Source organism: Bombus pyrosoma, linkage group LG15 (genome assembly GCF_014825855.1).
Source record: "Bombus pyrosoma isolate SC7728 linkage group LG15, ASM1482585v1, whole genome shotgun sequence".
Classification (NCBI taxonomy): Eukaryota; Metazoa; Arthropoda; class Insecta; order Hymenoptera; family Apidae; genus Bombus; species Bombus pyrosoma.
In genome coordinates this window covers 9046240-9060988 of record NC_057784.1, presented here as the reverse complement: position 1 = coordinate 9060988, position 14749 = coordinate 9046240, and the positions used below count along the sequence as shown (strand labels likewise).

General features: G+C 30.5%; 3 protein-coding genes across 5 annotated transcripts; 1 reads left to right on the top strand and 2 right to left on the bottom strand.

The window, feature by feature from the left end:
- The first annotated feature begins 212 nt into the window (after window positions 1-212).
- Window positions 213-10158, top strand: LOC122575430 (anaphase-promoting complex subunit 1). 2 transcript variants are annotated; one of them, XM_043744322.1, is made up of 21 exons: window positions 279-476; window positions 631-774; window positions 849-1166; window positions 1242-1312; window positions 1393-1505; window positions 1584-1850; window positions 1936-2329; window positions 2418-2607; window positions 2687-3092; window positions 3161-4144; window positions 4215-4465; window positions 4548-4806; window positions 4877-5380; window positions 5452-5656; window positions 5720-6040; window positions 6122-6350; window positions 6435-6640; window positions 6707-7046; window positions 8600-9248; window positions 9314-9442; window positions 9517-10158. In XM_043744322.1, the coding sequence occupies exons 1-21, from the start codon at window positions 453-455 to the stop codon at window positions 9600-9602; spliced, it is 6090 nt and encodes a 2029-aa protein (XP_043600257.1). In that variant the 5' UTR covers window positions 279-452; the 3' UTR covers window positions 9603-10158. The 2 variants fall into 2 exon arrangements, with proteins under 2 accessions (XP_043600258.1, XP_043600257.1); XM_043744323.1 differs by lacking the exons at window positions 9314-9442; window positions 9517-10158 and having other exon boundaries at window positions 213-476; window positions 6707-7081; window positions 8600-8733.
- Window positions 9889-11734, bottom strand: LOC122575432 (rhomboid-related protein 4-like). Its single transcript, XM_043744326.1, has 3 exons — window positions 11315-11734; window positions 11000-11190; window positions 9889-10910 (listed from the first exon to the last, which is right to left on the bottom strand). Exons 2-3 carry the CDS (start codon window positions 11120-11122, stop codon window positions 10290-10292), a joined length of 744 nt encoding a protein of 247 aa, XP_043600261.1. The 5' UTR covers window positions 11123-11190; window positions 11315-11734; the 3' UTR covers window positions 9889-10289.
- Window positions 11735-11903: 169 nt separating this feature from the next.
- On the bottom strand, window positions 11904-14253 carry LOC122575431 (F-box/LRR-repeat protein 7). 2 transcript variants are annotated; one of them, XM_043744325.1, is made up of 4 exons: window positions 14134-14253; window positions 13926-14047; window positions 13109-13581; window positions 11904-13021 (listed from the first exon to the last, which is right to left on the bottom strand). In XM_043744325.1, exons 3-4 carry the CDS (start codon window positions 13566-13568, stop codon window positions 12252-12254), a joined length of 1230 nt encoding a protein of 409 aa, XP_043600260.1. In that variant the 5' UTR covers window positions 13569-13581; window positions 13926-14047; window positions 14134-14253; the 3' UTR covers window positions 11904-12251. The 2 variants fall into 2 exon arrangements, with proteins under 2 accessions (XP_043600260.1, XP_043600259.1); XM_043744324.1 differs by having other exon boundaries at window positions 11904-13581.
- Window positions 14254-14749: the final 496 nt, after the last annotated feature.

Below are 14749 nucleotides of genomic sequence, written 5' to 3'. Positions count from 1 at the left end.
GTTATTTTAAAAGCTATATTTTATTTATCATAAATTATAATTAATAATCAGTATTGTAAAATTAATATTGTAATATTTATATTGTTTACTTTAACAACTTAACTATAATTTATAATCAAATGTATAATTATATAATTTGTAATAAAAAGATTAAATTAGTTATTATTAGCGCAAAAAGATTCTATCATTTAGATAAAGAAAGTACATTATTAAGTAAATATAATTTTATGTTAAATACTTATCCAATATATTATAGTATGAAATTGATGTAGTTATGTACTTATATATATTCGAATATGGCGACGTCCATAGTGACGCAACGTTTAGCAACATTGTATTTGCACAAATATTTTCAAATAATTCTAAGAAACAATCTAAAATAAATACTATCATATTATTTACCTAATTCTTAATAATTAGATTCTGCAAATCTGGATGAAACTAAGGAAAAGATGATTGCCGCCTCAGAACCGGTGGTAAGTCAAATGTTTTTTAGGTTATAATATAATTAATAAACATATAATTAAATTGTGCAAGGTATTGTTTTCCATTAATATTGAACATTTTTTTCAATCTAAACTGATATATTAATATATTGAAAAATTATAATTCTAACTCTGTAACACAAAGGAATATATTCCTGGTGGAAGACAAATAATTTTACGACATCCTGAATCAGTGACTAATCAACAACTATTAAACAATCAAACAGTTGAAGGAGAAAGTATTTTGCTACAAAAATTTAGTGAAGTAAACATTTCAGATACATTGCCAGTAAGTATATATAATGGTTTTATTTGCATTAATGAATATTTAAAGTTTCTAATACATCAATTATATACATGTAGAAGGAATTTTGGATTGTGCGTGAAAATGATACATGTGGTGAAGAAGAATTATATTGTTCAGGCAAAATTGCAATTCATTCAAAGGGAAATCAAACTGCAAAGATATTAGAAACAACATATACTTGTGAAACAGATATTAAACATGCACTATGGTGCAAATTTCATACTAATATACCTGATCATTTAGCAAGAGGAAAAGAGACAGATGAAGAAGATAATTCTGATAAAACGATAGAATGTATTTGTTTAATTGATTCATATACTCTCAAAGTATTTACCAATCTTGGAGAAGATTATGTATCTAGTTTACAATTTCAGGTAATATTTTATTTAAATATGATATTTAATTAAAGTCTTATAACTACATTATAGATTTTTTATCTTATAATTTAGGTATCTGCCGTGTGGTCAACAAGGTATGGAATTTTGTTGGAAAAAACACAAGTTCCCATATCAGAAACAAGGTATATTTTTTGATCTTTAAAATGCTTGTATAATAACAATTTAAAATGTGCATGAATAATATTATGATCAATGTTTGTAGGTATACATCATTGGAAAGAAATAGATTACAACTACATAATGACACAAATTTGCCAGTGGTATTTTCTCTTACACATCCTTTAGATGAGATTTGTCCCGTACTTATTAAGCATGGTATCATTATAAATTTTACAAATTTTTCTATAATACTTTAGGTCAAAGAATATAATTAATATATGATTTGATTTACAGGAAACATATCATACATGTATGATTCAAATCAACAAATTGTATTTACTAGTTCTGAACCATCTTTGGCTGTGATATATGATACAAAGACTGGGTTACATTCTGTATATAAAATACGTAAAGCTTCAACAGAAGAGTGTCAAATGGTTTGTGGAAATAGTGATACTACTCCTAGTATGTTTAATCAATCTGCAAGTGCTTCACCTTTAAACATTGGGAGTAATCTTTCCTGTAATAAAAGTACAAATAAGGGACACTTAAGTATATTTGGTAAACACAATACAATTGCATAGAGAAATCGTCTAATTTGGAAAAATTAAAATTTTCATTTAAAATATACATATCTGCGTTTTAGGGGTACCAAATCCGCAATTTAATATAGGATTAGGAATGTCAAATAGTCCATTTGGTTCTCGAACATCTTATACTACTACATGCTCAGGAGGTCCATCACCATCTCAACAGCAACAGCAGCATTCAAGATCTCAGAGTCCAATGGCAACTATTTCACGTTGTCAATCTCCTACCCATTCTGCTTTCTCACCTTTACTCGGAGCACCTGCAAATTCGATCATTCATCATACAAGGTTGCATCAAACAGTAATGGCTTCTGTATTAAATCAGACACAAAATAGTCCTTTTGGTAGCTGTAGTAACATACAATTACAGGACATTATTTCACCAAGTAAACCTTTATACCCAGAAATATGTCTTGATCATGTATGGACTGAGAATGTTGGAATTCCAAAGTATGTATAATATTTTCATATAAATCTTGTAAATTTTTTTTATATTTTCTAGTGCGTTCAGACAGTAAAACATTAATATTTTTTTAAGGGATGTTATGTCCAGTCGAACGTCAAAGGTTTTTTTGTCATCAGATTTCGTGGGGCAGAACTATTTATGTTACTTAGTTCCACATAGATCTCAACTTTCTTTAGTAAGGCTTGAGAAAACAAATAAACAACAACAAATTATTTTCGGCATGGTAACAAACATTATAGCTAAGGGTGCTGTTAATATACCAGTCAGTACTTACTAACATTTCGTAATATAATATTTAGTTATTAGAATAAAAATATAAAACGTACCATTTTATATTTCAGAGTTTACATATAATAGCGATAATGGATCTATCAAATGCAGTGGTATTATATTCAGGAGTGACTTGTATTGGAAAATTACATGTAACAGGAATACTTCCAAATTTAACTGGATATAACTATTTTTTATCTAATATCAATCATAAATTAGGTTCTCCATTTCCACGACGAAGTTCGTTGATTTCACAAAACTGTGCTGCTTCTCACGATATTAAATTTGAAGAAGGATTACACTTGTTAAGTCCTGTAGGTGGTAACTGTGCAAGACCACCTATTTTGTTAGAAAATTCTTTGATAGAGAATAATTTTCTTGTTTTAAAAGAAGCTGTCGGAAATAAGATTACTTTAGAATACGGAAGTAAAAATTATTTTCGAATAACGTTACCAACATCTAGTACCTCTCCCTTGGGTAAGCATACATATGTTTATAATTATATTTGATTTAATAGCAAATTATTTTTTTTACACTTTTTACAGTAACTAAATGTTTACAAACGTTAAGAAGTGTTTTACAAAAAGATTTAGCAATGCAATTATTGGTAAAGTGGTATGGGGCACGAAATGCTCCTGGACCTCAAGATTTTTCATCAGAACAGGAATGGTATCTCTTTCTTGTAGTTTTATTTACATTATTAGGATATGAAGTAGAAAAGTTACAATTAATTCAGAAGAATGAAAAAGATCAACTCAATGAACGCAATAGTCCTATAGTAGTATCAAAGAAACAAAAAACAAATAATTCTGGTTCAAATGATGATTGGAAATACATGACGAATTTTATGAAAAATGGAAGTTCTAAAATTTTTATTTCAAATATACTTGGCCTACAAAAAACGTCTAATATATTTCAAACATCAGTGTCACGCATTATAGAATCAAACAATACAGGAAAGATAAATACGCAGTCTATTTTATTTCCGTATTTTCCGCTCGTCCTTCTTTCTTTACATCTTTTGTATGAAGAATTGAAGCTGAATTGTGTAATGTCAGAAAGTTTACATCTGCTTGCACAATTATTGTACCAATTAAGCTTGGATTTAAAATTCGATGTATATGCTCATCATTATTTTCTTGATTTTCAATCTGTCTATTACTTAAAAAATGCAGTGTCTCAAATGAAAGAAGCAGATTTGCAGAAGATTACTATGCCGAATTATGTTCCATTAAAACCACCAAACATATTTGAAACGTTAAATAATTTGTTAAATGGAATGGAAGTGACGCCATTCCCTTATTTAAGTCAAGTAAATTTAAAGACGAAAAATATAATTTATTTAATAGCACTCATAGCAAATGAAAATAAACCTATTGTGCTAGAAATCGATAGATTTATAAAGCATATAATACCAGTTGGAAGTCGTATAGATTTTCAAGAAAGCGGAAATAAATTTGAAAAAGAAATATGTAAAAATATTGAATGTTCTGCGATAGATAGAATAGTATTACTATATCATGAATTAGGTAAGTTTTTAATACTTCAAATATCACTAATTTTAATCATGAATTAAAAGTTAAAACATTCTATTCTTAGGCATGAACAAAAAAGATCTTGAAACATTACCTCCTGGTGTATCATTGCTGTTAAAAGATATAATGTATAGGTGTAGAGAACGTCCTCCATCAAATTGGCCAATGCAAGCGTACGAATTAGTTGATCGACAAGATTTATCTGCATTGGGCGAACATTTAAAATCATCTGTATCAAATCACTTAGAAAATGAAGGAAAAAATTATTCGATTAAAGATCCTGAACAAGATGATGGGATGGAATTTGATGATGCTGTATGTTTAGATAATATTTATAAATACAAAAAATATTCGGGAGGTATTACTTGTTACACATATTAATTATGATGTTATATAGGTATTAAAGTTGAGATTTAACAAAGATCATAGAATAGCAGAAGTTCGAAAACTTCTAAATTCGTCAAAACCGGTAAGGATAGCAATAGTTCAGAGGCCAGATGTAAGTGACCATGAATTTATAGAAGAACAGGAGAAACATTTACATGCACTATGCACAAGAACGATGGCACTTCCAGTAGCTAGAGGCATGTTTACACTCAGAACTTCAACTCCTATTATTACAGAGCAGTTACCAATTCCTCGACTTTGCTTGACTGGTACGAACCAACAATAGTATTCATATTTCTAGAAATTTTTGACAATCGTAAAATGTCCTTATATGTATAGGAAAAGCACCTCCTCGTGGAACAACTGTAGAATTAGCTCACATAGATGTCCCACCAAATATGAATTTATGGCCATTATTTCATAATGGCGTAGCTGCAGGTCTTCGTATTCATCCAGATGCATCTAATATCGATTCTACATGGATAGTATATAATAAGCAACAACAGGGCGAATTTGGTATTGAACATTCGGGATTCTTAATGGCACTTGGTCTAAATGGTCATTTGAAGAATTTAGCACCTTATAGCATGTATGAGTACTTAGTTGAATGTCATGAGGCTACCAATGTTGGACTTCTATTAGGATTGTCAGCAACTCATCGTGGTACAATGAATGTTTCTATGACTAAATTATTATCTCTTCATGTGGAAACTCTGTTACCTCCGACAAGTATTGAATTAAACGTTCCACAGAATGTTCAGGTTGCTGCATTGATGGGAGTTGGTTTAGTGTACCAAGGAACTGCTCATAGGCATATTTCACATGCTTTATTATCAGAGATTGGTAACTATCCAATATCAAATTATAACATGTAGTTGTATATGACTTTACCAAATTAATTAAATTATTTAAAGGCAGACCTCCAGGACCTGAAATGAAAAACTGTATAGATCGAGAATCTTATTCTTTAGCAGCAGGTCTTGCATTAGGTTTGGTAGTGTTAGGATGTGGAGGTGGGCCAGATTTAGCTAATATACCAGACACTTTACATTATTACATGGTTGGAGGACATGTTAGACCTTTTACAGGAGCACAAAAAGACAAATATAAATCACCTAGGTAAACATTTTGTATTTAATTTTGTAAAACATTTCATATTTTTCTTTCTTCTTATAATTTCAGTTATCAAATACGAGAAGGTGATTCCATAAATATAGATGTGACAAGTCCTGGAGCAACTATAGCTCTAGGTCTTATGTATTTCGATACAGGAAATAAAGCAGTAGCAGAGTGGATGCAAGCGCCTGATACTCAATATTTATTAGATTTTGTACGACCTGATTTCTTACTATTAAGAATATTAGCAAAATCACTTATTCTTTGGAATGAAATTGAACCAACCAAATCCTGGGTTTCTAGTCACGTTCCTAACATTGTTTATAAATACAGATTACAAAAACCAACTTCTGAAATAGGGCAGAATGTAGATTTGGAAACCATGAAGTTAGTATATAGAATATACTTGTATTTAATAACATTAACGTAATATCTTCCTTATACTAATTAATATTAATTAAAATACAGCCAAGCTTATTGCAATATAATTGCGGGTGCCTGTATGGCTTTGGGTTTAAAATTTGCGGGGACCGCCAATAGAAATGCTTTTAAAACTTTATACAATTATGCCCAGATGTTTACGGCATTATCACATAAAACTATTGCCGAACTAGCAGGAAAATCAACCATTGAAACTTGTTTAAATGTTACCTTACTTTCTGCCGCTGTTGTAATGGCGGGAACAGGGAATTTAGAGGTAAATTTAATACGTGAATTATTAGTCATTATGAATTATGTAATGTTTTTGTGTTTGTTAACTTATTTATACTAAATTGCATAGATTATGAGAATATGTCGACACATAAGAACTCGTGTGGGCCCTGCGAGTAACGTTGTTACATATGGATCTCATTTAGCGACACATATGGCTCTTGGTCTACTTTTTCTTGGAGGAGGGAAATATACTCTTTCTAATAGTCCTAGTGCAGTAGCTGCTCTTATAATTTCCCTTTTTCCAAAATTCCCAACACATAGTAATGATAACAGGTTAATAATGGCATAGCTTATTTATAAAAATTGACTTATTACCTTAATAATTATTCTTATTATTAGGTATCATTTACAAGCTCTACGACATTTATATGTATTGGCTGCTGAACCACGTGTAATTTTACCTAGAGATATTGATAGTGGTCAGTACTGCTATGCAACAGTGCATTTAACATTCGAATCTGAAAAAGATGGCGATGGACAAGATTTAATACTTCAAGCACCATGCTTACTGCCACAACTGTCTACTATTAAAAAGATTGAACTAAAAGATGATCGATATTGGGAAATCATTTTTGTAAAAGATCATAACTGGCAACAACTTGAGAATATGCTCAAAAAGTGTGAAACGTTAGATGTTAAACAGAGAGCTGGTTGTTTACCATATATAGAGGATCCTCATGTAATTATCTTTTGGTCCTTCATATCAAATTAAAAGTATTACTATTACTTTATTATTTATTGTAATCCTTGCTTCTCAACTTAGCATGGCTTCTGGATTACACCATATAGTATATATTATTTTTTTTTTATTTTATTTAGTCCGTGCCTCTCGGCTTTGGACGAACTTTCAGCTTTCTTTACAGCTCTTTATTGCACTAATCGCATTCTTATCTCTAATCTAACACTAATGCTTATGATCTATTTCAACTTAAGCCTACGAATTATTGCAACTTAAGCCTACACACTATTGCCACTTTGGTCTTTTTGCCTCCTTGCTGTGCTACCTTCCTGTCCTTCCACCCCTTCTTGTATTGCCTTTACCCTTTTCTCTATTATCGCTCTCAGGTCCATTAGTCCTTCCCCAGTCCCATTTAATATTTTTTCCATTTCCTTTGCTCCTCCTGTTATTTCACATTCTTTTAGTACATGTCTCAGGTCCTCTTCTTCCCTTTCACATAATCTGCACCTTTTTTCTCTCTCCTCTTTCCAGTATTCCTTTGCTTTGGTCTCGTTTCCACACCTAAATCTGGCTATAATTTTCCTGTCCTTCCACCTCATTCTCCCTTTCAAGTACTTTGGCATCTCATCTTTGGTTATGTTCCTGTAGTATCTGTTGTATTTGGATTCCCTTATCCTTTTCCTCCTCTCTTCTGTTTCTCTCTTCCTTCTTTCTTCTACAATTTGGTCTCCTGTCCAACTTTCTTGCTCTTCTCCTGCTTCCCTTTGTGTCCTTCCATTTTTCACCTCTTCTATTTCCTTCTTTCTCTTTCTTGCTTTTTTCCCTCCCTGGCCATTTCCCCAGCTTCTCTCTTTCTCTCTCTTTTACTAGCTCCTTTTCTGATTCTAGAGTTCTTTCCTCGTACCTTGCTGCCCTTTTTAATGCTTTTACCTTGATTTCTTCTAGCTTGCACTCTTCTGTCAGTATGTAGTTTGGTGTTGTCCTATCTAAACCTAAGATCCATTTTACGTACCCTCTTTTTATCCTGTCCAGCCTTTCTTCCATGTTCCAACCCCATACCTCTGCTCCAAACAGCGCCACGCTCTCTACTAATGCTTCAAACATCTTCATTCTCCTCTTGTAGTCCTGTTTGAATATTCTTTCTCCCACGCTCCATGTTTTCTTCATTGCTATCATCTCTCTCCTTTTCCTGTCTTGCATGTGCTTCTCATCACTGCCGTTTTTCTGTAGTATGTACCCTAGGTATCTGATCTCCTCCACTTCTTCTAGTTCTTTCTCTCCCCAATCCCATCTTCTTTGTCTCCTTTTATTCCTTCTTTTTTCGAATACTACTATATTTGTCTTTTCCGTGCTTAGTTCCAATTCGGCTTCTTTTAAAAATTTCTTAAATCTCCTTAGCATCTCCTTTAGCTCCTCTTCTCTATCCGCCATCAACACAATATCATCTGCGTACGTCAGTGATCATACCTTTCTTCCTCCTACATATAGTATATAAATATAAGTATATAAATATAGTAACATTTAATATTATCTTTTTTCTAAATATGTTTCAGGGTTTTAGAAGTTTAATTGCTCAAACTTTAACAACAGAAAATGTTATCGCGTGGGCTGCTCGTCCTGAATGTGTAACTTCTTTTACAAATGATAAAACTATTTTAAATATAGTAAAATGTTTTTTGCAATGGCCCAAACAAAATAAAACTAAAACTGAGATTAGCTTCAAGATGCAATCTTGTGGTAGTTTAGCTAAAAATAGTTCTGGGTACCTATCACAAAGCTTGAGCAACACATCTGAAAGAATAAGTGGTAATTGGAATGAGCAATCAGATTCTTCTAATGAAAAAATGGAAATTGTAGAAACGTTATCTTGTTCAAAAGATGCAAGTTCTTTCTGTAAATATGACGGACAACATTCCGAAATGACAGAGTTCGAAAAACAGTTTCTACACACATTTGCTATAATTGTGTATGAATGTGTAATAAAAGATAAAGTGAGTCTCCTTCCTTTATGGGTGAATTTAATAAAAAGTATGGAAATTATAGAAAAAGAACCAAACAGCTTCTCTATATGGCAAATAAAACTCGTTTCATCTCAAATGTTAAAAAAGTCTTACATAGAAAGCAAAAATCCTGTGCTTGGTACAGAAAGTATACTTGCAATTAAACAAAACATTTCATATATTATGGATAGCTGGGAACGTGGTAAGTACTATATGTTTTTAATATTAAATGTATATTTTTTTCAATATTTAACAATTTTTTTATAGAATTAACACCTCATATAAAGTCTTATTTAACAAGTGGAAACATTGAAGAAAATATACCATTGTTGCAAAGAATGTGCACATATTTCGTATTTTATGACATTCCATATAAAATGGATTACCAGACAATCTGTAAGTTTACCTGTTTACTGATACATTTCTATGCTGATTTATATTTATTATGACTAACCTCAATATATTTTTAGTGGCATCATTATTAAACACAGAAGTAAAATCTAAAATACCTAATGTAACATTGTACAAATTATATAAAATATTAAAATCCAGCTAATGTGTTACTGTGAATAATTGATACAAGTTTTGTATAAAATATTTGGAAAAAAAATTGATCATCAAATTAACTTATGTTTATAATTCATTATATATATATTGAAAAAATATACGGAGATTGTAGACTGATAATTTTTATAACCTGTTATACATGAACTAAATTTTGTTGCATATGTAATTCTTTCTCATGTATCATAAAATGCATAAAAATATACAATCCATATTCGTATAAACAAAGTGTTATTAAGATAACAAATATAATTAACAGAAAATTAATTTATTATTCTATTTATTGTAATAAATATTATTTACAATATTAAACAATTTAAAATATAGCTTGACAGTTTTTTATATGTATATATGTATATATGTAATTTGTAAATAATTTTAATATTCTTTTAATTATGACCTGGAGAAACTATTGAACAGACATTACATTAAAAAGAAGAGTTATATATATACTTATATATATTAAAGAAAATATTTTGTTTTAGCATTCATAAATATATATATATATTCAACGATTTGTGTAAGTTGGAAACATGTGCTGTTTGATACTTAAGTTGTATCAGTCAATCAATATGCAGTTATACAATCTTTTAGGTGAATTTTTTTAAGATAAACATTGGAGTTCTTGGTAATAATAATTTAATATCTCCTGTCATTTGAAATTTATAACAGTTTCAATTTATCTAAATAATGACCTACGTCTTCTATAAAATTGTTCTTCATGTATAATTGGAGTACCAGTTATGTCATGTATCGTGTTATCAACTATTTCACCAATAAAAGTATAACAATATAAACAACCAACTAAAATACCCCCAAGATGTCCTATAAATGAAGATTGTGGAACTAACAGATGAATTAAAATTAGTTCAAGCCAAACAGCAATTTTACTGGGAGCTCTAAATCCTCCAACATCCTGAATTCTATCATGTTCTTCACACACTACAATTATTTTTAATGCAAATAAAATAGCAGAGAAACCAATAGCACATTGTGTATAATATCCATAATCCCCTGTTAACTGCATTAAAGCATAGCCTAATCCTACATACATAGTACTGCATCCAAACGAAAGAATAGCTAACAGGATGACAAAATTTATTGTTCCATACATAGATTCTAAATATGAACCTTTCAAGATGAAAGATATCATATTATAATACAAGTGCATATCTGAACCATGTTCAAAATTTGATATTAAGAAAGAATTCCAATCATGGTATTTAAATACTTTTATTGCTGATATGCATACTTCCTCTGCATTCCATGGAACTTTTATCAAACCAACATATAGTAAAACCTGTAAAATGATTACTTTTTTGCATAAAATAATAATTACTTTGATTTATCAACTTCATTCATGTAAAGATTACATTATTATTTATTCACCTGTGCGATAATTGTAATTAAAGTAGCTGGTGGAATTTTATCAATACCATAGTTTAGAGCTTGCATACATAGCAAATAAATGCCGTATTGTAAACCCTGTTGTCTCCTTTGAATAGGTCTCATGATGTTGTATTAATTTACGAATGTGAAATGTTCTTTCGTTTATAACTTGGATCATAAAGTTCAAAACACTTTGTTGTTTTTAATATAGGTTATGTTTCACATAGGTTACAACACATAAAAGCAAAATGGATAAAAATTTTACCGTATAAAATATTTCTACTGTATCACGTAACTTTTATGCTTTATAATTACCAATTATAATTTGTTGTTACCACTATAGTGCAACGATTTTATTTAAATCAAATACAGCATTTTGATAAACGTTTACTACGTTGAGCCGTCAAGAAATTTAGTTTATTCAGCATTATTCAGCACCAACTGGAAAAATTTGTAAATTTCACGAATAAATAGATTGTGAAGATAAGAGGTCAAACTAAGAAGCTTTCTTGTTTTTTCTAATTGTGAAAACTTTACTTCAGTTGTATGATCTCTATGATGAACTTTCTGGTTTTGAATTAGCAACAGCTTTTTGCAATCAAAATTCTGTGAATCACAATTATTCCAAACTTCGTTGATGGAGAGGTTTCAATTCGAATCCAACGTGTAAAATATATCATTTACAGTGCCATAAGCATCGGCAATTTTCCTATTCATTTCTGCTTGTATCTCGTATTACATTACACGCTTTCTTCTAACATGTTGTTTTATTTACATATAAACTTACAATAATATGCATAAATATGATTCAACCTTCCAAATTATATTATCTCAACATCCGTTTAAGATTACTTTTGGTGAAAAAATTATGGAACATCAGCTTACTTTTTTCAATTTTGTAAAATTTGTTTAAAAGGCTTTTATTTATAAAATAAATATACAAATTACATGGAACTTTGCTATTAATTTCCGTGTATTAAGTTATAAAATCAATAAATAGCAAAAAATGTGTTTTCGCATATTACAAACCGCATAATATATATGCCTAACGCATACATACATATATATATATAATATATATAAACACATGAAACGTAATATATATGTATATATGTGTGTATATAAATATTTATATATATATAGCTGGTCAGCCGCTTTTTTTACAAATTAGTATCTAAATAAGTACTAAGATAAGTATGGTTAATAAATAGGTTGTAAATAAGATTAATAAAGAATGGTTTAGAAGACTCAATCAGCTTGAAAAACCAGGGTTTGTGTGTTCTATGATGCATCTACGACAATAACGTTTTACTGCTCGGTACCCAACCCATGTAACCCTTGGGCATTCGCCAATATTGAGCTGCCTCAATCCTCGTACGTAATACGCTAATGCTTCTAATCCAGCATCTGTGACACGCTCACAACCACATAAGGATAATTTTTTCAAATTTGGACATCCAGTAGAAAGAGCTTCAAGAGTTGCATCACCAATATCACATTTCCCTATATCAAGCGCTCTTAAACGCGGACATCCACGTGCCAAAGCTAACGTAGCACTATCACTAAGTGCTTCACAGCCACGGGCATTTAAATACCTCAATTTGTAACAGTGTCTAGCAACAACCAACAGACCAGCGTCTGACACGCGATCACATTTTCCCACTGAAAAGTAACGTAAAGATGGACCGAGACGTGCTGCCAATTCGCGTACTCCATAATCTGTGATTTTTACGCAATCAGAGACAGATAATTGACGCAAATTGCAACAATAGGAAGCAATCGCTATAAGACTGGCATCAGTTATACGCACACATCGTCGTAAATATAAACAAACAAGATGTGGCATGCGAGACAGTGTCAATACCAAGCCAGAATCTTCCATACCATGACAATCACTGAGATCTAATGATTGTAACTGTAACGTTGTTATTCGACTACATGCTCTTGTAATGCTGACACATCCTGTTAAGTCCAATTCCTTTAGATGTATGCAATTATCTAAGATAGCTGTCACATTTGTGTCTGTAACACGTCGGGAATGTCGTAAAACTAATGAAGTTAAACTTAAAAATGATAATTGGGCAAAAATCCCAGCTAAGCCAACAGCACCTTCGAGCATCAGACGACGGATATAAGTGTGGCATCCTCGTCTGGTTAAGGCATTCAAAGCAGCTGTTGCATTTTGGGGATAACGTATTTCTACTTCTTTCCAAAGAGATGGATGCCATGCTATTTCCCAAAGACGCCTGCAAGTTTGAGCAACAGAGCATAGATCTCTGGTACCAAGCCAACTAAATATCTTCAATAATAAAGTATCATCCAGTTGACACAAATCCACGACATAAATGCACTTCTGTTGTAGTAAAATTTGTTGTCTAATTGGAACTGATATAACTGCTGATGAAGACGTAGAACGGCAAACATTGTTATCTAATGTATGATATCCTAGATCAATTGCATCTGATGTTGGTCTGTACAGACCAACCTTTTGGGATGAATATGGAGTTTCTCTTTCAGAGCTGTCCTTTTCCCCAAAGGATGGAAGGAGAAGTGGACATGATCCATCCATTCCATGCTCTATTCTGAATTAAAAGAAATAAAAACGTATCTTCAAACTGTATAGAGATCAAAGAAGTTAATTAAAATTATATTATAATTTCTTTATGTTTTATTATTTTAATATTATTCTTGAATCTATATTCTATATATATTTTAATAATATTTACACTTCTAAATAAGACTTCAGAAAAAATACATTGGTAAAAAATGAAAATAAGTTTTAGAAATTAAAAAAAATAGCTTTATATATAGCGTTGGGACTTAAATTTCGCGGGTATATCGATAGCTAATTAATTAGCTTATTAAGTAAATTAAATATCATAATTAGGGCATAATTTAGAGCAAATTTTAAAAAATATTTACTTACTATTGTGCGACAAATAGAAAAATTAGCAACAATACGTAACATTGCGGAACAATATCGATCTATTTGGCACTGCCTCCATTTTGATCTTATATTCCAATTCTTGAACCAGCTGGAGATCGTAGCTATTTCATATAATAAAATTACGACATATTAATATCTTTTGAAATATTAATTAATACCTGAACTTTAAAGTTACTTAATTACATACTCAGAATTACAAATCGCAGCTAAAATGTTAATTTCAAAATATGCTTATTTATAAGGCCCCAATATTGTCGATAAATCCCCACTTTTTAAATAGATCTTCTTAGGGTGATTTTCATCAATCAATTTTATGATATTAAACATTCTTTTATACAGTACAAATTCAATATAAATTTTTATTATTTGCAGTTTATAATAATTTGTACTTTCCTTCACATTTCTATACTTCACTTCTTTTAAATAAATCACGATATAAAATAAAGTAAGAGTGTATAAAATATGTATCATTGTAAATGTGAAATTGTATCATTAAGTTAATTTATTAAAAATGTATATTACAATTTTTATAAAATATGTACACAATATAATTAAAAAATTGTATTGAAAGAAAACATCACATAATCGTCGCAGGTTTAATAGGTTTAATTTCGCAATTAAAGAATTTTGTAAATCCGCCTTGAACATTTATAATTCTATACACGATTGTATACTGTGTATACATCATACATGTCTTGTGCGACATGTGTACGACGACGATGCTTTAAATATAGTACATACTATAAATTACATAATTTTATTGTACGTATAGGTTACTTTCAACAGTTGTTTATTATAAAGTT